Raw genomic sequence first — 23844 nt, 5'->3', positions numbered from 1 at the left:
TTGAACTGTGGAAAAATGAAATAAATTGTAATTTAAAGCCTTTTATGAAATTTAAACCTGCAGATCTGAGAGTGTTTTGGGAGAACAGGAGAAAGCTCAAGACGGGTCATTTTGGTTTCTGATACATAATGAGAGAGAGAAAGGCTTAAAAAAAAACATTTTATCATTAAAATATTTTCTGTCTTTACAGTCACAATTATTATACATACATTTACAGCAAGATTTGTTTTTTTACAATGAGGCAATGTGATAGCATTTTAAAATTTGGTCAAACCTTATGCTACAGTAACATTATTCGGAACAGTAGATGATCAGGCAGTATTTACAGTACAGATCTACTGAGAATTAACTTAATTTTTTACAGTGCAATTGTGTGTTTCCTTTATACAAACAATAGTCTGACTGCTTATTATTTGATCTTGTACATTTTAATGTCAATGCTGTTTTTCAAAGTGCTTTTAAAATGTTTTTGGTCCCCTTCAATAATGTCCTCTTTGCTGGTGTTATTGCTAATCTTATTGAAACCAAGTGTTCACGCCTTTTTTTCTCCATGATGCATTTTCCATTTATGTCTTTGACTGGCGCACATCTTTCCACTCCATTTTGGTGTTTTGTAGTGCCTGAGTCTTCTTCTCGTCCACCTGTACGTAATCCACTTTATGGTCATCCGACAGATAGGGCTTCTGCTGGACACACAGGAGGGGGAGATGAAAGGAGATCTTGATTTACAAAATCATAGGTCATGTATTTCTCATTGTAAGTGGAATTGTGCAAAACATTAAATTATTCAGTGTCATGATAGTAGCATTCTTGCACAAACTGCTCCAACAAAATTTTATATGTGGTGCAAGGAGTGTGCATTTTATAGAAGACACGTTTTTACAGTTTAGTCAATTACCCTTGGAGTAAGCATTGATTTGGTAATCTCTCCATTGAGTGATTTATTTGTTTCCAATCATGTCTGCAACAACTGATGCTGGCAGTATTTTGGTGGTGTGAGTTAACTTGTCCTCCATTTGTACAATACTGCAAAACACAGTTCAATGTTGTCTTTTATCTGATTGGAACATACCTTCTGCACAGGAGAGGGAGATGCAGAATTGAAATCCAGGGACAAATAGTCAAGGTTTAATTTTATTGGCCAGTGCTGAACAGCTCCATCAGAGGTGTGGTAGAACTGTTGCCTTGAGTCCTGACAGAGAAAGAAAGCAGATCAGTACATAAATACCTCGTATGAATATGAGCTGAAACAAAGTTTTCAGATTGAGTTTGAGAACTTCAACAACTTCAACTCGAACAAATGCTACAGATAAATCCTTCACAGCCTGGAAGGTCTTCAGTGTGATTTTAGATACATGAAGTCACTTTCCACACCCACAGTCTTCATGATGCTCTGAGCAATTATTTCCTTTCCAATTCGAAAAATGACACATTTTGTTCTCGTTTTGTGTTAACAACAAAGTTTTGATAATAAACTTGTTACATATACAAATGCCCAAACACTGCAGTATAATCAGACTTGGATCCACATTCCGGTGGATACTGTGCTCGTTTTAGTAAAAGTAAATGATTCCTCTACACAGTGAGAGTACATTATCATCGTAGCTGCTGGGCGTAGGAGAAGGAAGATGAATTTCAGTTTCTCTTCACGTCATGATATTCTGATCTGGTGGTATTGCACAATATGTTTTTGATGCGTTGAGTGAACCACAGGAAAATTTCTCAGAAAAATGCCTCTTTCACTGTCCAATAGAGAGAAGGAGGTGACCGCATTCTTCATTATATACGTCATGTTAGTGTGAGAATGTGTTTGCAGGAGTGTGAATAGACATTTTACCATTGTATCTTCATCTCTCAGAATGTTTCCATTATCAGCATTTCTCTCGAGAAGTACACAGTTCATAGAAAAGCTGCAATTACACAAAAAAACGGCAAGAATTAAAGACGGAAAAGCAAACAGTTGACGTTTTACAGAAAGTAAGAAACAGGATATTGTCACCGACATGATATAGTATAGTTATTTATCACCAATGATAGTTTACTTGTCATAATGCAAAGATGAAATCCTGACAGGACCTTGCTATTATTCCCAACTGAACATTTCTACAGGTAGGTATTTTAATGAAGGAACGATATGTGGACAACATCTAAATATCATGTTATTTATGTTTTCTGATGCTGTCAGTGTTTATTGATGTTAACTCATTAAACGCTGTAAAAAGGTCTGCATTTTAATTGTGATCAGATAAACAACGCTACTGTCCAAACAAAAAAAAGCAATTGGGCGTTAACTGCAATTTTAACATGTTTGTTAAGATAGTATCTATGTTGAGGAATCTCACCATGATTCAGTCATTGCTCTGCTCCAAGGAAGGTGAGTGGGACACTCTGTGATCGTAGAAAGGCCTCGCAAGTCCAGAGGTGGAGGTCGAGCTGTGAACGAAGAAAGGTCACAGCTATCAGATTGGTTATAGTTCTCGAGTATGCCACAGAAGCGTCAGTTACCAAAATCATCATGAGGAAAAAATGTCTGTATGAATCATCGACTGCTGTTTCCCATAAAAACGGAAAAGATTAAATAAAAGCTCAGTTCACCACTAATTTTTTAACATGAGCTACTGAGGCATGTTATGACCCTCACCTCTCCTCAAGCGAGGCTTTAGGTGCCGGTGAATTGGAGGTGGCGCAATATCTCCAGACGGACACATTAGAGGGCTGCGGGATGTGGGCGAGTCAACGCTCCAGTTCGGGTTGAGGAAACTGAATGTCCTGGGGCTCATGGGGATGTAGCCATCACTTTCAATAGTGGCAACAGAGGGAGAGGGGGAAGCCATGGGGACATACGACTCATCCTGGTAGCTTTGGACTTGTGTGGTATTTAAAGACTGCTGAAAGACAAAGGGTTATGAGATCAGACAAGTGTACAGTGTTGTTGTCTTGTTACAGTTGGAGTAAAATTAGATTAGAAATGGCATTATCCCTTTTTGCGTGCGTAAGATGTGCATTTTTTTAGGTCCTACAGTGGCTTTTCATATTTTGGGAAATGCACTTACAAAGACTTAGATACCATTATGTGTCTTTTGTTGATCTTTTGTATTTTTGGGGTATTTCTGCTGTTGATTACTTTCTTACCAGATTTAGACTCTGCCTTCTGTTCCTCATCAACCTGCTCTCAGCATCTCCTGAAGAAAGGCATGTATATATTAGTGAAAAATGACACGAAAGCTCACTTTCTCAACCATTAACATCAGATATGAAAGACTAATCCATGTGCAGCCCTATCACAATAGCACCAGGATTATTTTCAATTCTGCACTGTTAGGATTTACCCATTCTGAAATGGTCCAGGCCCGACAAAGACGTCCTCCGGGGAAATAGTGCATGGTGGTTTGAGAAGTGCCGGACACTCACAGCCCTTGGCTTGCGAGCTGCTTCATCACTTAGCTGCTCTGACAGGTGATTGGGTTTGGGTGGCAGCGGCGGAGGCGTTTGTATGTCGCTCGTTGCCTCAAACGACGGCGAAGGATAAGGTTTGTCAAACTGGAAGACACTGGCGGCAGAGTGACGTAGTGGAGAGGAAGAGGACGACGGTAAGGCCATGGAGGTGCACGGGGCGCTAAAGGGAGAGTTAGTCAGCCTTCCATGGGGGAAAAGCGATGGGCTGGGGCTGGCGTGAGAGTTGGACGGAGAGGAATTGGTGTAAGGAGGCGAGGGGACTATGTCCTTGGCGGCTTCGTCTGAGGACTTCTGCTCCAGAGAGATGTCAGAGTTTGAAAAACTGCCATGTCTACAGATACGGAAGAAATGAAAACATAGCATTTGTCAGACATGAACTTTTGCCGTCATTTCATCATGTGTCAAGGGGTTTCACAGATTGTACATACCTACTAATGCTCGCAGTCCCCGTCTCACACTGCGACAGGAAGAGGTAGTCCAGAGGATGACTGGAATCTGGTTGGCTTGATACAGATGCTCGGTCAGAGCTGTCAGGCGACATCTGAAGAGAGGTGGGGGTGTGAGGAAAGCCTTCTTCTGAGCTTTCTGTAGAAAGGGGCAGAGAGCAGATCGTTTCTGAGAACAAGATAAGAAAACTGCCATCGCGTTGACACTAAAGACAGTCATGCACGCACACATCAAACACCAAGTCTGTGCTGTAAATGGAGCAGGTGAATTAGAAAAGAGGAATGGTATTTTTTTGCAGCAGACACGTTGAAAGTAGACACATGAGCCCCTGTTCCCTCTTTTGTTTATATAGTCTCCAATCCTTCTCATACGTTGGCCCTCGTTCAGAAATTTGTTTCATTCCATTTCACCCAAGGTCACCGAGTCAAGGCTATCCCCTCAGAACCAGGAGGGGTGGGGGGGTGGGGGGGGTGGGATATAAAAGATTTTGCATGTTCTCATGAAACATTTGCTCTCCTTCATGGATGTTTGTGTTCTCTGGTGGCTGCAGAGCAACTTTTATATTCCTTTGCAAAAATTATGAGCTGGCGGCGTCTCACAGAGTTCTTTCCAGATCCAGGTGGACTCCGCCGCTGCTGTCCTACTTTCTCTGACAACTATTCATTTAAGGAAACATAACTTTAGACAATCTAGCTTTGTAGCCGACGACTTGTGTGGGTGTTTCTTCCTAGTGTGTAAAGTGATTTATGGTAACATGCAGGGCAGCAGCATATCAGCAACTTTCTGCCGTTGCTCTATCTCCTTCACACAGATGATAATGTTCTAACAGAAAGTCTCTGCACTAAATATCACTGTGATTATGCATTTTGGATGACGGCGAAGTAAAGGTCATAACAGCATCTTCCTAAGAATAGAGTCTAATGTGATCAATTAGTAAATATAGTGATACAAGTGATATGGGGGGGGGGGAATTAGGAAAAAAAAATCGAATTATTTATCTGTTCGTTTTAGGGTGACCTCAGCTCTCTGTTGATCTGCTGTTATCTCCTCAAGTACAGCTGCAACGTTAAGCTGCATGACAGGCAAGCGACAACTACAACACTTTAACTGTAGGAAACATCTCAAAGTGTTTTCTTTACTCATATCGGAGATCACCTTTCAATTACCAGTCATTAAACTGTGTATTGCGCTCGATGGGAGCACTCAGTTTTATTCATGTACATTCCAGAGGAGTTGTATGGAAAACTGTAGTTAAAATATTAACGTATTTCCAATGTTACATGTTGTTGTTGTTGTTGTTGTTGTTGTTGCTGTAAAAAGAGTAGTAGATATGATTTGTATCAGATGTTATTAACCACCATGTGAAGATGTCTGATAGGGCTCAGTTACAGAGAAATGTATCTGTCTGTTTGACTGACAAAACAGCAACCTGTCTATGTTTTATTTTCATTTCTCAGATGATGTGAGGGGGAATCTTCTACTTAGTATCATTCAGACTGAATATAATTTACTTCTTTAAGTCTTGACAGCCACCCCCTGCCTCTCTGGTGTTTTTTAATTTAAAAAAAGAAAACATTGTGAAAAGAAAATGCATAAGAACAAGGCAATTCCCAGAGATAAAGGGAGTTTGTGTGTATCAGACAATTTGCACAAGCTTGTAATTGTAAGTAATAAGTTCACTTCTCTCTCTGTCACTGTGGCTGTTTCCCTTTCCTCCAACAAAACTCAATGAGAATTTTCTAAAATTTCCATGTGATATTGTCAACGCTGCAGTGAGTCCTCTGACAAGTCAGGTAACAGCATCAAATATTTACTATTTCCCAAATGATGGAGCAGTAAAATAAATGAGGTAAAAGACAATAGATTTTCTATAATAGACACTGTTGAGATTGATACAATTTTCAGAGCCACCGCCTCAACGTTGTATTAACTTCTGACCCCTTTTTATTTAAGATCTCAGGCCCGTCACAATGGAAACACAATTCTGGGAAATCACTCAGACCGATGAGTGGGAAAAAGTTAAGAGAGTCACTATCATCTAAGTCAATGAGACTGAGAACTAATAAAGTGAAAATAGCTTTGTTTTTTTTGGTTGGGAAAGGGATGATTATATCAAATTGGAAAGTGTGAAAACCAAACTGATTTGCAATGGAAAACTCAATTGAGGATTTATTTTGCGTTTAACTCCTTCGGGCCAGTTTAAACCTGATTCTTTAGGTCAAAGGGTGAAGTCATTTCATTTGTGAAAATGTAATGTGTTCCTAAACCTGCTGTTATTATTTCTTTATTTTCCTCAATACACAGCAATTGAAGGTATTAAATACACAGCGGCAAAAGCTAAATATTTATGTTTAGTTCATTTATACATTGTATATTTTCACCATATGATCACGTTGTGATATACATTACTTTAAAATGGTCTCTTTTTTATGTTCTATAAACATCCATCTCCTTTGTCCCTGTCTGTTTTTGCTTTTTTATTATAGATAATGTAGATTATGGTGATTGACACACCTATGGACGCAACAAATATACACTGATCCTCGGTCAAAGCAGGATGTTGAGAGATCCCAGTTGCTCCTACTTTAAAAAATTTAAAAAGTTAGAAATCTGACTTGTCCTCTGACTCAATGTTGAACATGATGAGAAAGAAGCGTCCTTGTGTTTGAACCTGTCTGGTCTGTGATAGTCTTCACCAAAACCACACAGCACAAAAGGAACAATTTGTTTTGACCTAAATTTAAAGTTCTGACTTTCACTCCGCAGCTTCCTGTGTGGGGACAGGTGACATCAATTTCTTTTGTACCAGAGGAGTAGATGTGCAGAAAACACTGTGATTTTCAACGGGATACATGTAGGTACAGGTGGGTAGATCCAGGAGTGTGTAAAAGTGCAACTTCAACCCTCTGTGTATTTACCTGCATCTTCCAGGCTGCTAAAATGACAGATCTGACTGATGCTGCTGATCCAGCTGTTCATCTCCTCCTCTGTTTTGGCCACCAGGTAAAAGATGCGAGACGAGGTCTTCACCACAAAGAGGTGTTTCCCATGGAAGTCCCGCTTTATCCTGAGTTGCCCGTTGAGCATTTCCACCTCGCACTCTCTCAGGTCAATGGTGCGGATTGGCTTTTTGGAGTTCTTGCTTTGATAGTACTCCAGCACATCAGGATTACCACTCATGCGTCCCCTGCGAAGCACAAACCAGCGTTTCCTCCATGCCTGGGGGAGACAGGAGCAAACGGTTTATCAGGGAGGACCTCTTAACTTATACTCAATAACATTATTCCCTTTAAACACAGCGCTTCATGATTCAAGCAGCGATGCCTCCCCTGATGACTACAATTAGTCATGACCAGTCATGGGAATTAGATCACAGCTCCTGCTCACAACAGCTAACCTAGCATCTTTAAACTCAGTTTTTTTGCTTTTGATATGGTCAGTAAGCGGAACTTCAACTCTAATTTCCCAGAAGTACAGAGAAGAGGAAGTTCACTGTATTTAACTGAAAATGTCTAACACGAACGAAAGAGGTATTTATACAACATGGTCACTGCTTTATTCTGACAACTTACTGAAAACTAAATACTGAAACTGTAAACCGGTATCTATAGCTCCACAGATCTGGCTCAACCCAGCCCTGATAGGGTCAAATTTAGTCAAATTAAAAATAGTAATTGAAGAAAAACTAAAACTCATAGCAGATGTGTGAGGTACACCCGTGAGTATCATTTTCACACATGGTTTTGTGGCTTTTGCAAACAATATATGGGTGGAGGATCTTCTGATTTGTGTGGAGTGAAACTTAACGTATTACATGGGAGGGTGATCTGCTCCTGCACAAGTCAGTTGGTAATTTATGTGTTCATACCAGGAAATGGTTAGACACACCACACTTACAGCCAAAAACACGACCAAGTTTAAGAGGAAACCGTAACTAGACAGATGGCAATTTGAAGTGACGTTTCGAATAAGGCAAACTGTGCTCTCTGAGAAAGATGCCAGTGTGTATGAACAGGTGCCTTTAATACAAATATTTAGTTAACATTGATAAATAACTGTCTGGTGTTTTTCATGTTGTGCTGGTTAAAATGATGCCAATATCAATCCTGGCTGATTTTAAACTTATAGAATCAGCTATGTTGAATACAGTATAACAACAGAGGGTGACAATAAAGACATATTCCCACAAAGGTAGGAATGAAATAAATAAACAGCTAAGAAACGAATAGTAAATTAATTTTTTTTAAACAGTCAGAATAAAATTACAAAATAAACTAAAATGTGTACTATCTCCCAGCAACTTTGCTCTACCTATATTGAGATATTTCTAGAGAAAAATACAAGCACTTGTGAGTCAAGGCCAACTTCACCACCCACTGTAGTGGACTGGACTCTGGAGTTTAAAGCGTTAAACACACATTTGCCACGACAGTGAGTGGAAATGCAATGCTGGCACAAAATAAGACAACAGATGTTGATCCACGTCAGACGGGACTGTGGTTTCAAGTGTGTTGAAGAGACACTTTTGTCTCTGAGAGAGGTGCCAAAGGAAAAGTAAAGAGCTGGAGCCAAAGTCAGCAAACCCAATCAACCACCTCTTTTGCATATAGCCTTAATTACTGCGAGGAGATGTTTGGTGTTCTTTTGACAACACATGACATGGTAAATGTTACCACAATTATTGAAATTTGCATAATGGCATGCGCCTGGACCTGATATTTGAATAATCAGGCAGATAACGCTCCTGCTCTAACAACAGTATGAAAAACATGTATCAGCTCCATGCTCTGTCATCAACAAGATTTGCATGACGGGCTAAAATAAGTTTCTATTTCCCTGCCCCTGAAAAACCCCCAAACCCCATCATCATCAACGCTGACACCTCTCCCCACCCTCTTCCCTGCACTGGTGTTGATAAATGACCCTCCTCCACCTCTATTCGCACAGGGGAAGTGCAAACAGCCATCACAGAGCTGGACTATTTCTGCTTGTCGCTTAAGTCTGAAGTGTCTGACTGCTGCTGACACTGCTTTCCATGTTTCACAATACACACGGTCATCACACAAACACATACACACAGAGCAGAGCGAGTGGCCAACATTATCACATGACCCCAACAACCACAAAACAGTGCAGGCTCTATACCGTCCATGTAAGCAATTATGTATATGTACATGCTGTGAGTCTGTATGAAGTACATCTGCAGCTTGTGACATTTTGTTTTTTATCATAACACTGCACAGTGTTGTGTTAACCATGAAGTGCCTCCACCAACCAAAAACACAACAGTGAGGTGTTATTATTAAAACGAGGAAGATGATATAAAGGAGCTCAGCTTGACAGAAGCAGATAAGCATTCGGTATGTTTCCAAATCCTCATTCCACATCGCAACACACACACACACAGATACACACACACACACATACAAGGCACAACAGCACAACCTGGCATTCCAACAGAGGACATAAACAAGTGTCCAGTGTGTACTCCTACTCACAAATCTCTTCAGTTTCTTCTCCGGGGGGGATTTAATGAGCCAGCCGGTGCAGACCACATCCCCAGCACTCATCTTGACTGCAGAGCGTGTTGTCCTCACGGTGGCTGCCGCTGCTGCCGCTCCTGCTGCTGCTGCTGTTGCTGCTGCTGCTGCTGCTGCTTCTGCTGCTGTGAAACTGAGAGCACTGTGAAGCATATCCTGTGTTCTGGTATTCAGCCCAGCCACTCCAAAGGAGGAAGTCAAGAAACTGATCACACTGACAAAGAGAGACAGAGAAGGGGAGAGAGAGAGAGAGAGAGAGAAAGAGAGAATTATGTGTTTATTTTCTCGAGTGCTCGGGGCAAGTGGATGGAGCTGTTGGGCTGTAGGGAAGAAAAACAAATAGTGAGGTTTGACAGGTTTCAGGGCTAAGTTTGTATTGACCTACTGTACAACACGGAGACGCTGAGTCACATGTCGTTTAAAGATCTTATCTCCAGATTCACGTTTAATATGGTAAATGTGTTATTGATTTCACGTTGCTGTAGTAATGTTGTTTGTTTGTTGATGTGGTTTGTGAACTCGGCAAGAAACAAGAAGTGGTTTTAACTGGGAGAAACAGATCAAAATGTGAACCCTGAGGTGGTTTCTCTCGCAGTTTCTGGCTCAGTGACTCAGGGTGCGTCTATGAAGGATTGTAAACCCTTTTCCTCTGGGTGTGGGATCAATGTGAGGAGCTCATAATGAATCATGCTAATTTCATTGGCTCATGTTTTATGATGTTGTGCACTTTGTTTGTATGTATCTTGTTGAGTTGTGGGTATTCATATGCAGGCATGTCTAGGGATAGGGATGCTTAATGGTAGATGGTATAGGCCCATAATATACATTGAAAATTAGTAATATTAGAAGAAGAAAAAAACACAATAGTACTTAGTAACAGTAGTTTTGTTTATTGTAATATTATTAGCAGTAAGAGAGGGTAGTTGCATAAAGATTAGGCAAGTCCTCATTTCTTCATAAATGTTCTGACATCATATCAGTCACTTGATCAAATACACTGTAAACATGTGACATACGTGGTGTAATGCAATGGAATAGACAACAAAACCACACAATGGCTTGTGTTCTATCAAACTATCTTTCACTCAACGAGAGAAGTTCACTTTTCACTTCTCTTCACAATACAAGGAAAGGCATCCCACTAATAAGTCACATCTCATCATCGCCATTTTACATGTCTTCACTGAAGGGAAGTTCATACATCCTCATAGTCAGAATGAAAACTCTTTCCTATCATGGGTTCCTATCATCAGAAGTTTTCAAAAGGTAAAAACAGACCATCAGCATTTTACAGAAAATACTGTAAAGAGTCAATGTCACCTTCTCTGTTCAGGTTTCAGATCACCCAGCAGAGGGCGACATAATGACCTAGATTATCACATTATCACTGGGTAAATTTCATATTCATACATTATGACTCAGTGAAAACCCGATGAAGATTTGAATGCATGACTTACATTACACCCGCATGGCCCACATTTACTTGGTATTACAGTGCATAACATTTAAATGTTTTCATTTGGTTAAAACACAAATCCATGGACATAAACACATGCATGATGCTAAAAAAAAAAAACCTCCTATTTATCTACTTTACCTCGTGTATTACCAGAAAATATACTTGAAAAAATCCTGTTATTCACCCAAATTATATTTCCACGTGTTTATGTGTCAATAATACAATCACACTGAGTCATACCATGTATGTGTTATTCTCCTCTGTTACCTCCCCCTGAGGCCGCAGTCTCTGATTAAAACTCCCTGGAAAACTTCTGCTGTCCAGACTGCAATACATCACACAGGCTGTGGGGGCAGCAGAGCCCCGAGGCCACAGTTAAACCGTAGAAAAGTCGAGAAAAAGAAACCGGTCTACGACTGTCACCAAAGAGCCTTGAAAAAAGAGAGATACAAGTTATTCCACTCGGTGTTACGCCATTTGAAACGGATTTGTGTGTCCTTTTTTGTAAATAAATGAACATTAATTGACTCTGCTGGTGATGTTGGGAAAGTGAAATAACTGAATTCACAACGGCAACAAAATAACAACAAAACACATCGTCCAACCGTTTAGAACTACACGGAAGTCACGTACGTACGCAGCCGCCGCCATCTTTCCTCCGTCGTCGTTACTCTACTTAACGTTTACTAACGGCGACCAATCCTACGTCTCAACAGAGACGTTAAAATTACCCATGACTCCCTTCAAACGTATGACCTGTCTCTGGCCTTGGCGTGTAGCGCGGTGCTGCTAGTTGTCACTGAGTGAGCGCGGTTTGTAGGACTTGGCCAACGTTACCAAGCTGCTAGTAGTCCCAAACCAGCAAGCAGTCCGCCACTGAACTGGGAACCGTCACCGCGGAGCTGAGCCACGATGCTGAAATGTAGAACAGTTTGGAAAAAGCTTGCACCTCTAGCTAGAGACTCGTCAACTCTGTGCCGGCAGAATGTGAAAAGAGCAGGTCAGTAACTAGTTAGTAACTTGTGGGTCTCCTCTCCTTGCTAGCTGGCCTCAAGTCAAGCACACGCTGAGTGGTATTAAATAATAAGACAGACAGACAGGTTTATGGCCGCCTGCTTGGTTTAGGTGACCAAGTAGATAATTGACACACAGTAGCATACAAGGGCATGTCAATAATTATCTAATTTCAACCACATATTGATCTTTAAATACAATGATAATGGATGGTTCATCTTTGAGTTTTTAAACCAGTTCTGGTTTGTGTGTCAAGTATATCATCTGTGTCCTGTGTGGTTTAGCCATGTTGATTTGGTTGGGGTCATGCATGAGGTTGTTTGGGTTGTATAAGCCCCTTGAGACCCTGATAGGATAAACTCAACAGGCACATGTCTGTAGCTTGCTGGAGTGTATAATTATGAAGGCAGGTAATAAACGGGGCATATTAGTTACGAGAAAGGGTTGATTCAAGTCAATGATTCTCATGCAAACTTGGCACCAAGTTTGAGTGAGCCCATTTTTATTTTGGTGTGAAGTTCAGAGCTTAAATGCTGAAACATTGAGACTTCATATTTCACTTTATATCATCTTAATGTGATTTATATAATGAATATTATTATTTAACAATATTTAAAAACCCTATCTGTATGGCACATTTCCTAACAATATTACAACATTACAGAAGAAGTGAAATGACAACATCATGAGGTCAAATAAACTGACTGGAGGAATTAATGTAAATTATAACTTTCACAGAGGGAAAAGTTTTAAGAAGGGGTTTAAAAGAAGCTAAATAACTGGCTTGTCATGCTAGGATTTCAATAGGTGGAGGTTTCATAGCAAGCTCCGCCACCCTCTTGTCACAAGCTGTGACCTGGTAGTAAATAGAAAGCATCCCAAAGCAGATCTCAGTGGTTAAAAGGGCACATACCAGGCAAAATAAATCACATTGGTATTTAGGAGAAGGACAGTCTCGGTTTTTAAGTTGAGAAGTCAATTCTGAACTAATCTCCCAGGAGTGAGCCTTTTGTAATGTATGTAATGTAAAGGGGCAAGTACAGAGGTGATCAGAGGTGACCATGCCTTTTGTCCTGGTAATTAAGCCAAGCAGCAGCAGCAGCAGCAGCAGCAGTCTGAACCAGCAGGAGATGTTTAAGAGATTCCTGTGCGAGTAAACATCCATCACAGTAGTCTAGGTGGGAAGAGATAAAATGAGATGTTTTCACAACATCCATGCCCATTTTACAGGTGTATCACACAGCCAGCAGCATTTACACATGTAGTTTCAACATTTGCCAATTGCTTGTCTGCATGTATCACATTGTCACCCAGACTAGCTACTCCTTTGCTTTCATTAACCACAAATGAAGCACCTTTTCACACCCTTGTATAAAACATAGGAAAGAAGGCTGAACAGGTAGTGCCATGCTTGTTGCGTCTTGTGTCATCATTGCAATTTGTCCAGACACGTAGCAAAGACAGATGCTATTGACAGAAGCAGTGAATATACAGTATACTTAATTTAAGTAGTCAGACAGTGAAAACCTGATAATCCTGATCAACGTAACAAAAACAGCACCTCTTCAGTCACGGTTAATGCAGCTGTTTGTCATTTTACCATCCTCCACCATTCAAAAAGTTACATTTTAATCATCAGACATGACAGATTTCACCTATAAATCCAAGTACACTGCATTAGTCGTGTGTATGAGATGTGGCTTGGAGATATATCATGATTTTGATAGATCTAATTATTTTTTGTGGGACAGTTGATACAGTTTTGTCCAATTAATTTGTTGTCTTTATTGTTTTCAGGTTTGAACAATGCCAGTGCAGTACGTGTGCCAGCAGCCCACATGTCCAGTGGGGCTGCTGGGGGAGGAGGGGAAAACAAGGTGTACTTCCTCCTAGTAGGAGCAGCCTGCCTTGGAGGGGGAATATATGTGAGTGTTTATATGTGAGAATATATGATATGCTTAATCAAAAATGATTATGTGACATTTCAGACAAAGATTAGGTCCATAGAAGTTTATTTGAATATGAGCATTTTTTTTTGCTGTTTGTTCCCACTCTGCCTGTTTAGATATTGACTGACTGGCAGTTGAGCCTGGATCTTATTGGCAGATTTAGGCTATTTCGTACAGTAGTAGTAGTACAATAGTTAAACTAGTTGAGTAAATACAATACCTTTTTTTTTTTTTTTACAGACCTACCGAACTGTAACTGGTGACCAGCGAAGATACATGGATCGTATGACACGTAAATCAGATGCACAAAAATCAGCCGCACCCTCCCAGTCAGAGCCTCCTGGTGAGTAATTTCACAAACAGGTTCAAAGATAATCTAATCAAAGCTGCAGCATTTTAATGTGATATTTCTTTTATGTATATACAATTAAGAATTTTACATTTTTAGTTATTTTTGCTTTGTTTCGGCTGCAGAAGACACTGAGACAGAAGGTGAATTACTTTTCTATCATACCTGAGCATAAACTGTGCCTTAGCTATAAACATCTGATATGATATGTATATTGTATATTATATGAAAATCTTTTAAAGGAAAGCTTTGTGGTGTTAAACTGTAGTTAGGGTTAAGGTTATTTGCTTCAGAATTAGCTGACTCTGCAGCGTGCACCATAGCTTCCTCTTTATTACCATGTAAACAGCAAGACAAACTGTATTTAAATCTGTATTCAGATGACCTTTATGACCAATTGGCTTCTTAGTTTTAACTCTGGTGTATACATTCATTGTTTGATTGTCAATGATATGTTATATATCAGTCCAAGTTGATCACTTCATAGCTGCTGTTTGATGAATCTGTTCATTCCTCTCTCAGCCGTCCCTGAGCCAAAGCCTGAAGCAGCACCTTCACCAGAAACCGAAGCAGCGGCCCCCAGTGAAACAACTGAACCATCCCCAGGTAGTCTGCATTCTGCTCTATACACCTGAATGCATGCATAAAGAGTGCCTCTTGTATAAATAGTCTGTTTAAAACAAAAGTAAGAGAATAACAAAGTTGTACTTTGCATGTATTTAAATGTACTTTTGATGAAGGCTCATGTTAGAATTAGCGACACCAACTGGTAAAGTCGGGTTGGTGCAACATAAGTGGGCTAAACACACCTGTCTTTTCACTCTTCTTTATACCCTGCTCATAATTGTCCCACTTCTGTGATGTGTTAAAAATACACTTTTATGATGGTGACAGGATTTATACATGGGGCCCTGTGTTTATGTCTTAACCTGTGTGAGTCGTGTCTATGTCCATGAACCACAACTTCTTGTTGCATGTTTTCATTTCCTTGTGTGTCTCTCATGTATTTAGTGATGCATGTGTCATTCTTACTTTGTTTTGTTTGATTCATTTATGTCCTCACATTGTGTATTAACCCTTGTTACAGTTTCATTTTCCGAACACTCACATACTCACATTTTCCATTCTGATGTCTTTTTCTGTTTTTTGTGAGACACAGTGTTTGGAGTATTTTCTACAAATATGTTTGGCTCCTTCTGAACTTTGCTATCATATTTGTGATTTCATTGGAAACCTCTCCTGCCTGGCATTTTCCCCATGAATGTGTCATACTTTGTGAACCTTTTTTTCCCTGGGACTTTCCTCAAAATATTATTTTTAATGTCAACTGTAATGTGGTAATATTGGTCATTATTGGAAGCTTCCCTTTTAAAGTGGATATATTTCTTCCTCCGGTCTATTTTGTGCTGCGCTTCGGATGCAGATCGTCTTCACACTAGTTTCTAATCCAAACAGGAAGTCTTAAAACAGAATTACAAAAGTCCCTGGTACTTGTGAAAAACATTGTGGTAACATGACACCTGATGAGACATTTGACCTCGTTAATATTTCTGTCAAATATAACTCTGGTTATGGTTGTCACAGATAATAGAGAATAAATAAATAGGTTCTTACCAAAAAACTTCCTAAACCTGCAGAATATTTGCATCTGGATGACTTCAGCACACACAAGGCTAACAAGCTTTTAACACAAAAACCACTGATATGCTGTGGTATTTGTACATTTCTATAGAATTGAACCACAAACTGGGCAGCTTCCAATTGATACTGTAATAGTTTGCATGCTCTGCGGACTTTTCCTAAGGTTAAAGCTGGAGAAATGCATGGATACCAAAAGTCTTCCCCTTCAATGATCTCTAAAGAGTTTAGTCTAAACCCGTACTATGAATTGCCTCAACAGCAGATGAGCCGGTGGCAGAAGCATCTCCAGAGGAAGCAGCAAAGCCACCTGCTGCCCCTGTAGTTGAGGAGGGTAAGATTTGAATAGCTAAGATATTAGTCCCTGCAGTAGTACAGGCAATTTTTACAGATTTAACATATACGGTGTAGTGACCATTAGAGGCAATTATGTAACTTTTGCAACTATACTACCAGAACCAGCACCTGCAGCTGAGTTGCCCCCGGTTGAGCTTACAGAACCGCCTCCAGCACCTGTTGAGGAGAGTGGTAAGCAGTTAGTTAGAGAAGTTAATACATTTTTTCCCACATGCGACGGTTAATTTTGTCTTAACTTGATAAATGATGCGGTTATTCGAACAGAACCTGTAGCAGCTGCAGCAGAGCCAGAGCCAGAGCCAGCCGAGCCTCAGCCTGACGTTGTGGCAGAGAGTGGTAAGCACTCAGTCAGAGCTGCTCATGGAGCCAGTAAAGCACTTTTGCTACATGTGAGGGTTAATTTAGTCTTAACTGGATAAATGATGCGATTATTCGAACAGAACCTGTAACAGCAGAAACCCCTGCAGCAGAGCCAGCCGAGCCCCAGCCTGACATTGTGGCAGAGAGTGGTAAGCACTCAGTCAGAGCTGTGCATGGAGCACATAAACACGTTTGCCACATCAGAGGGTTTACTTTATTCTAACTGGTTAAATGATGCGGTTATTCGAACAGAACCTGTAGCAGCTGCAGCAGAACCTGCAGCAGAGCCAGCCGAGCCTCAGCCCGACGTTGTGGCCGAGAGTGGTAAGCACTCAGTCAGAGCTCTGCATGGAGCCAATGAAGCAGTTTTGCCACATCAGAAGGTTAATTTTATCTAAACTGGTTATATGATGCGGTTATTCGAACAGAACCTGCAGAAACCCCTGCAGCAGAGCCAGCCGAGCCTCAGCCCGACGTTGTGGCAGAGAGTGGTAAGCACTCAGTCAGAGCTGTGCATGGAGCCAGTGAAGCACTTTTGCCACATCAGAGGGTTTACTTTGTCTTAACTCCTTAAATGATGCGGTTGTACTAACAGAACCTACAGCAGCAGCAGTAGCAGCAGAAACACCTGCAGCAGAGCCGGCCGAGCCTCAGCCTGACGTTGTGGCAGAGAGTGGTAAGACCATTGTCCAGCTACGGTTGGAGCGGGGAGGCGGGAAAAACATGACACTGATACTTTCTCCCATTTCCATAATGTTAATGTTACTTTCACACGAGCTTTTCTTCCATTTATTGTATAACAGTTTTTTCTTATTACAGCATTTCTTCCTTCCTGCTTATGTCTTTTTCACACTGTTTTGGGTTCTTGTAATGATAAAGGTTAACTCTACTCACATAAACCTTTATTTTCTTTTATTTACCAGGTCCAATTATTCCTTTCAGGTGTATTTCTTTTTATAGGTCATGGGTATTGATCAACATGAAAGATCATATTCTGACCTGTGTCTCTTTCCTGTTTTGGCTTATTGCTTTTCTCTCGCCCGCTCTCTTTCGCATGCAAACTGCAGTAGCGGACTCCACACCTGCCTCTCTCAAGGTCCCCTCACACGCCCCCTACCTCCTTATCGGCGGAGGCACGGCCTCTTTCGCTGCTGCCCGGTCTATTCGAGCCAGAGATCCTGGTGCCAAGGTGAGTCAGGCCTTTTGTTTTCACTTCATTATCCACTGACTCGCACCTGGGAATTCTCAGTTAAACTTTTTTTTTTCCACATGTTTGCTACCAGGTATTAATTATTACTGATGAGCCAGACCTTCCCTACATGAGACCCCCTCTGTCCAAGGAGCTGTGGTTCTCTGATGACCCCAGTGTGACAGAAACACTGCGATTTAAACAGTGGAATGGAAAGGAAAGAAGGTGTGTTAAAGTTTCTTCTCTGACCCATTATGTGTCAACACCCGTCTCTGTTTCTTTCCTATGATAAATGGTCATCCCACTCAAGTCCTTTAATTACAATTAAAGATTCCTTTGGCAGTGTTTTTTTGTTTGTTTGTTTCTGTTTATGTAAACATCGCTGTTCACCTCAGCATGTAGACACTCTGTTGTGACCAGTGTGAAAAGAAGAAGCCAGCAGTATCAAACACTGTAGACACAAAACAAAACTTGCACCACATCCTGTGTTGTAAATGTTTTTTCCCCATGTTAATGTCATAATACCAACTAAAACGGACAACCTTGGTTGGTTTATGCATGAGTCTCTACCCAGTTAGTTGCAAAAAATCAACACGTTATGTATGAACATGTTTTTAATGAGAAAGTGTATTAAATTGAATATCTTATTTATTTTCCAGCATCTACTTCCAACCACTTTCCTTCTACATTCAGCCAGATGAATTTAATGGTGCACAAAATGGGGGAGTGGCTGTTCTCACTGGTAAAAAGGTTGGTTTGCATTTGTTTATTTGGAATTTTAATAATTTTCTACAATTCATATTTGAGTTAATAGAAAAATCTACCATAACCGTTACAATTGTAGTCTTGGATCCTTCAAAATGGGATTTTGAACATGGTTTGAATGTGATTTAATCCGTTTTAGGTGGTTCACATGGATGTGAGGGGAAACAAAGTCAAACTGGACGATGATACTGAGATTTCATACGACAAGTGCTTAATCGCTACGGGTAAGCTTCTGTCTTTGCATTTGTCTGTGCGTGTGGCTTAGACCTGGTGGAAACTAACTGAACTTTGGTCTTTAGGCGGCGTGCCAAGAAATCTACAGGCCGTTGAAAGAGCAGGAGAGGAGGTGATGAAGAGGACAACACTGTTCCGCAAGGTCAGTGTTAAGCCACAAGGGGGCACTAGTATGTGTTAGTGATGGTACGAGGCAAAGTACAGTAGAAACATGTCATATTTTGAGGTGATGGAAGTACTTACTTTGCATTAAGTTAATTTGATGTAAATGTTGTTCCCCTCCACAGATCGATGACTTCAAATCACTGGACAAGGTCTCCAGAAACATCTCGTCCATCACAATCATTGGTGGTGGCTTCTTGGGCAGCGAGCTGGCCTGTGCCCTCGGCAGGAGATGTAAGGCTCTGGGACTAGATGACACAACATTAGAGAATAGAGGGTAATGCTGATGTTTAACAGAAGTGAGTTATTGCTCTGTGGTTTGATCTTCTGTGCTCTTTTCTTTCTCCAGCAACGGAGTCTGGTCTGGAGGTGATACAGATGTACCCTGAGAAGGGCAACATGGGCAAAGTGCTGCCAGAGTATCTGAGCAACTGGACGACAGAAAAAGTCAAGAAAGGTTAACGTTCATTTTACTTGATGGCTTGTCTCAACCTCATTTCATACAACTAGCTGTAAGGTCAAAGGAAAGAGACAGCTGTTATTTATTTATCTTTTTTTTTTGTTCTCTTTATTAATACATGAGTGTTCCTGCTTTGGTTTTCTAGAGGGTGTGAAAATAATCTCAGAAGCTCTGGTGAAGTCTGTGACCTACAAAGAAGATAAACTAGAAATCCAGCTGAAGGATGGCAGACTGGTGGGTCATTTTATTCTGTCCATATGCAGTATAATTCAAGAAATGAAGAGACTTATTAGTTAATAATTATTTTGTGTGTTGCTCTCGTAGGTGAAAACGGATCACATTGTTGCAGCTGTTGGCCTGGAGCCCAACGTTGACCTTGCCAAGTCGGCAGGTCTGGAGGTGGACTCTGACTTTGGTGGCTTTCGGGTCAATGCAGAGCTGCAAGCCAGGTCCAATATTTGGGTGGTAAGTAAAGTGGTAAGGTAGGAGCTCACTCCTGCCACTACAGGCAACAACATCATGAAGAGTTGCGTAGGAGAGATAACGATGCATTATTCATCTCAAAATCTGTTAGTCCACACACATTGTCCTTCCACCAGTATTGTAAGAGTTATGACCTCTGCAATAGTTCATGTGTTCTGTCCATCTATGTACAAATAGAAAAATGCTTGAGCGCATAATGTGTAGCATGAGTTAATAATAGATTAGTTATTGGTCAGACTTATTTACTGTATATCAGCATGGAAACATTGACCACCTACTTTTGGAGGAAATCGGTCTAAAGTGATAAATGAGTGACAGAGTTTAAATAAATGATTGAAAGATAAAAGCTACTGTAGTAGATTTGTAAGGTTTGATATTATTTACTTAGTAGATCGAGGTAAGCTGCATACACACTTTTCATGAGCTGCTGTGCTCTTTTTTTTTTTTTTTTGCCAAACCTTTTCAGTCTTTTCTTTGATTATACTGCCCTCTACAGGCTAACTCAAGTCATAGTCCAGACAAACCAGAGATGTGTCCTCTATGTCCATCTCTGTCTTTAAATTTAGCTTTTTGTCTTCAAATTAAGATTTATCAAAACCTTTTAATGTGGGATAAATAATTACTAATTTGTAATCCATGCACTATGCTCTCAAATCTCCTCATTCCAGGCTGGAGATGCTGCTTGTTTCTACGACATCAGACTGGGCCGCAGACGAGTGGAGCACCACGATCACGCTGTTGTGAGTGGTAGACTAGCTGGAGAGAACATGACAGGAGCCAGCAAACCCTACTGGCATCAGTCTATGTTCTGGTGGGTATTAGACCACTTCCTGTTTCCTGAGTTGCAAATTTTTTAAAACCGTAACCAATGAAACCAGCTTGAAGTTGAAATGATGTTTTCAGAGAGCGAGGACCAGTCTGAATTGCTGATTGCACTTGTCCGCATTCATAGGTTATATTTATATAAGTGGGCACTGGGGCAGCATGTACAATGACTCAGATTTAATCCTTTTAGAAGTCAGATGAACATGCTTGATTGCTTTGAAGTCTTAAATACCATTATGTCCTGAAATATTTAAAACGCCTTTAAAGGACATTAAGGGAGGAGTTGGCCGCAGAGGGGCTACATTACTCAGGCAGACTTTTTTCAAACCCGTCATAAAAATACCAACAAAAAATTGTTCAGTGAGTAATTTCCCCCTTCTTCACAGTTGACCGCTGTGTTTTGTTTTTAGGAGCTTGTGAAATGTAACACTGCTTGACTGTGGTAAATGTAGACAAAAGAAAAAATGAAAACAAAGCACAGGGCCGTGAGACAAACTATCATGACTTAAGATGGAGTCAGATTATATGTTGACATTCCTGTCACTGACAGTGTAATGTGTCATCAGGCTTCTGTGGCGCCTCCTCTGATAAATGAATGGGACACACAGCACTTATGATTATTTAGCAGCACTGGCCAGTTAGTGCATTTAAATATCTCCAAGTTGGTTTGTTTTTATGTATTTGTTACAGACAAATGAAGTTCACAGCTAAATGTGCGCTCTCAGCTCTGTTGCGTGTGTCTACTCTGCTTTGCTCCTTTGACAGTCTTAAAGTATAAAAGCTAGAAATTGCTGTGCTTCACATTGGAGGATGCATGTTAGAAAAATCTTTCTGCAGAAATATGCAGAGTGTTTTGTGTTTGCTCGGACAATGTACCTATTATTCCTTCAACATGTTTTCCATTTCCATGTGGTTTCTCACAGGAGTGACCTGGGTCCGGATGTAGGCTACGAAGCCATCGGGATTGTCGACAGCAGCCTGCCCACAGTGGGAGTGTTTGCCAAAGCCACTGCCAAGGACACGCCTAAAGCTGCCACAGAGAAGTCAGGTAGGAACGTTTATTGTCTTGTGGAAAAAATCTTAATTCTGACAAACAGACTCTTGAGACAGAGGATCTGATTGTGCGTTTTTCATCGAACGTGCCGCAGGAACTGGGATCCGCTCGGAGAGTGAAACAGAGGACACAGCTGTCAGCCCAGTGGCCTCTTCAACACCTGCCCCTGCTTTGGCGCCGCAAAAAGACAACTACGGCAAAGGAGTCATCTTCTACCTGCGAGACAAGGTCGTAGTGGGCATTATCCTGTGGAACGTTTTCAACAGGATGCCCATCGCAAGAAAGGTATGCGCCATCCCTTTTTTAAGGAAACTTTGTTGTATCGTAGTGTAGATAAACTAATATATGTGGTTAATGTGAATTGTCCATTGTTTGATTTGTAGATAATCAAGGATGGAGAGGAACATGCAGATCTGAATGAAGTGGCAAAGCTGTTCAACATTCATGAGGATTAAGACGGTGGAGGCTGGCACTCATTACTGGAGGGAATTATGCTTCATGGGAAGACTGAACTTTGGCAGTCATTGCCACACTCTTTAAAACACAAGTGATCACGCATACAAAACTGGACGTTCAGTGTAAATTATGTCATGTGGCTGAAATATTTTCATATTTGAAATTTGTATCTTCTGCACCGTTTGTTTGTTTATTTAATTTTTTGTTATTTTCTTTTTTTTATCCAGGAGAAATCACTGTCTCATCTTCCTGCTATATGCCCAAACCTGTGTGATTGTATGTCTGCTTTCCCCATCAGGCTGAACATGTTAAATATGGATAATCATTTCCCTCTGTGTGATCAGAGCAGCTTGTCGTGAGAGAAGCTGCAATAAAAGCTATTTTTAAATTGGAGTGATCCTTTTATTTTCAATTTTCTTGATATTAACACTGACAGAAATGTTGACCTGCATTAATCGGAGCTGTGACTGACGGTTGTTAAATTGGTTGATGGTTGAGCTCATCTGTCATGAGACATTTAAATCGGTGTGTGTGTGTGTGTACTGCTTGGCAGATTGACTGTGGATGAACTGTAATTGGACCTTGTTGAAGTGTAGTCTCAGCCAAAAACACTTATTAGTGTTATTATATAGAAAGACTTTTAATAAGGGAACTTGATGATACATTTGACAGTGTGTGGAATTATGATCTACACAAGTAGATCCAATGTCCTCCGACAAAAACATTGAAATGAAGCTTGGCCTACTTATCTTCTCCGGAGGTAAAAATGCTCAAGCATGCAGAAACAGTGTTTTTTTTCCTCATAACTGTGGGCTTCTTGTTATTAGGATTCATGTTTCATATTTTCACATATTTCTTATCCTACTTGACACTGTGGGCTTCAGAGCGAAGTGTGGAATGGCCTTTCAAGTGTGAGGCAAACACGTGCAGCCATAACGTCCCATCGCTTTTTTTGACATTAATTTTACATGAGTAAATGGCTGAACCGCCTCCCCCTCTGTATGGGAGAATAAACATGAGCTTCCACATTTATATCTGAATTTGACTGGCGATTTGAAGATGAAATAATTAGACCAGAAACTTGGGGCAGCTCTGCTTAAGATAAATATCCCCTGGATATGTACTTCCGCTTAAAGAGATGTGTTATACTTGAATTAATTGGAACTTGATGCCTTCATCCATTTACTCTTCTGAATGCAAATACAATCTTGTTAACTGCGTAACCCCTGTCTATGACTCCTCATGGTCTTTTAATTAACAACATTGATTTTTATTAATTGACCTAAATGATTTCTGTAGTTGATCTAAATTAAATTAAATTAAAAGATCTGTACATGTATTTACACTGAAGGATGTTATATACTGATAATGCTGGGGTTTTCTTTTTCCACACTCTGCAAATATTGTTACAATATGAAAAACACCTCAGACACTGAACATGGAAGATGTCTGGGTCACTTAAATTATGGTTGTCAACTGAGAGACAAGTTTTAATTTGCTGTAGCAGAGTTCTAGAAATATTTTATATTGTCATTTAGAGCTTTATATAAAAACTCAGCAATATTTAAACAACATCAATTATTATTATTATTATTATTATTATTTTTTTTTATCTCTGATTTGACTTCTAGATGTTTCGGCTAATCT

General features: G+C 40.4%; 2 protein-coding genes across 6 annotated transcripts; one reads left to right on the top strand and one right to left on the bottom strand.

The window, feature by feature from the left end:
• Positions 1–244: 244 nt before the first annotated feature.
• Positions 245–9651, bottom strand: gab3 (GRB2 associated binding protein 3). 2 transcript variants are annotated; one of them, XM_083986078.1, is made up of 10 exons: positions 9402–9651; positions 6822–7122; positions 3885–4041; positions 3330–3787; positions 3133–3182; positions 2642–2888; positions 2343–2433; positions 1838–1910; positions 1073–1192; positions 245–683 (listed from the first exon to the last, which is right to left on the bottom strand). In XM_083986078.1, exons 1-10 carry the CDS (start codon positions 9594–9596, stop codon positions 567–569), a joined length of 1809 nt encoding a protein of 602 aa, XP_083842204.1. In that variant the 5' UTR covers positions 9597–9651; the 3' UTR covers positions 245–566. The 2 variants fall into 2 exon arrangements, with proteins under 2 accessions (XP_083842204.1, XP_083842205.1); XM_083986079.1 differs by having other exon boundaries at positions 2642–2885.
• Positions 9652–11657: 2006 nt separating this feature from the next.
• Positions 11658–22590, top strand: aifm1 (apoptosis inducing factor mitochondrion associated 1). Of its 4 annotated transcripts, none has more exons than XM_083987385.1 (24): positions 11658–11902; positions 13714–13841; positions 14106–14208; positions 14737–14820; positions 16115–16186; positions 16309–16380; positions 16474–16545; positions 16650–16718; positions 16834–16893; positions 16998–17060; positions 17165–17245; positions 17637–17758; positions 17853–17983; positions 18418–18508; positions 18663–18747; positions 18823–18899; positions 19045–19153; positions 19269–19376; positions 19525–19613; positions 19704–19844; positions 20531–20673; positions 21611–21735; positions 21836–22026; positions 22125–22590. In XM_083987385.1, exons 1-24 carry the CDS (start codon positions 11815–11817, stop codon positions 22194–22196), a joined length of 2376 nt encoding a protein of 791 aa, XP_083843511.1. In that variant the 5' UTR covers positions 11658–11814; the 3' UTR covers positions 22197–22590. The 4 variants fall into 4 exon arrangements, with proteins under 4 accessions (XP_083843511.1, XP_083843510.1, XP_083843512.1 ...); XM_083987384.1 differs by having other exon boundaries at positions 16822–16893; XM_083987386.1 differs by lacking the exon at positions 16650–16718 and having other exon boundaries at positions 16822–16893.
• The last annotated feature ends 1254 nt before the right edge of the window (positions 22591–23844 follow it).

This window comes from Trachurus trachurus (assembly GCF_905171665.1).
Source record: "Trachurus trachurus genome assembly, chromosome: 14".
NCBI classification, from domain to species: domain Eukaryota; kingdom Metazoa; phylum Chordata; class Actinopteri; order Carangiformes; family Carangidae; genus Trachurus; species Trachurus trachurus.
This window is presented reverse-complemented; position numbering and strand designations above follow the sequence as displayed.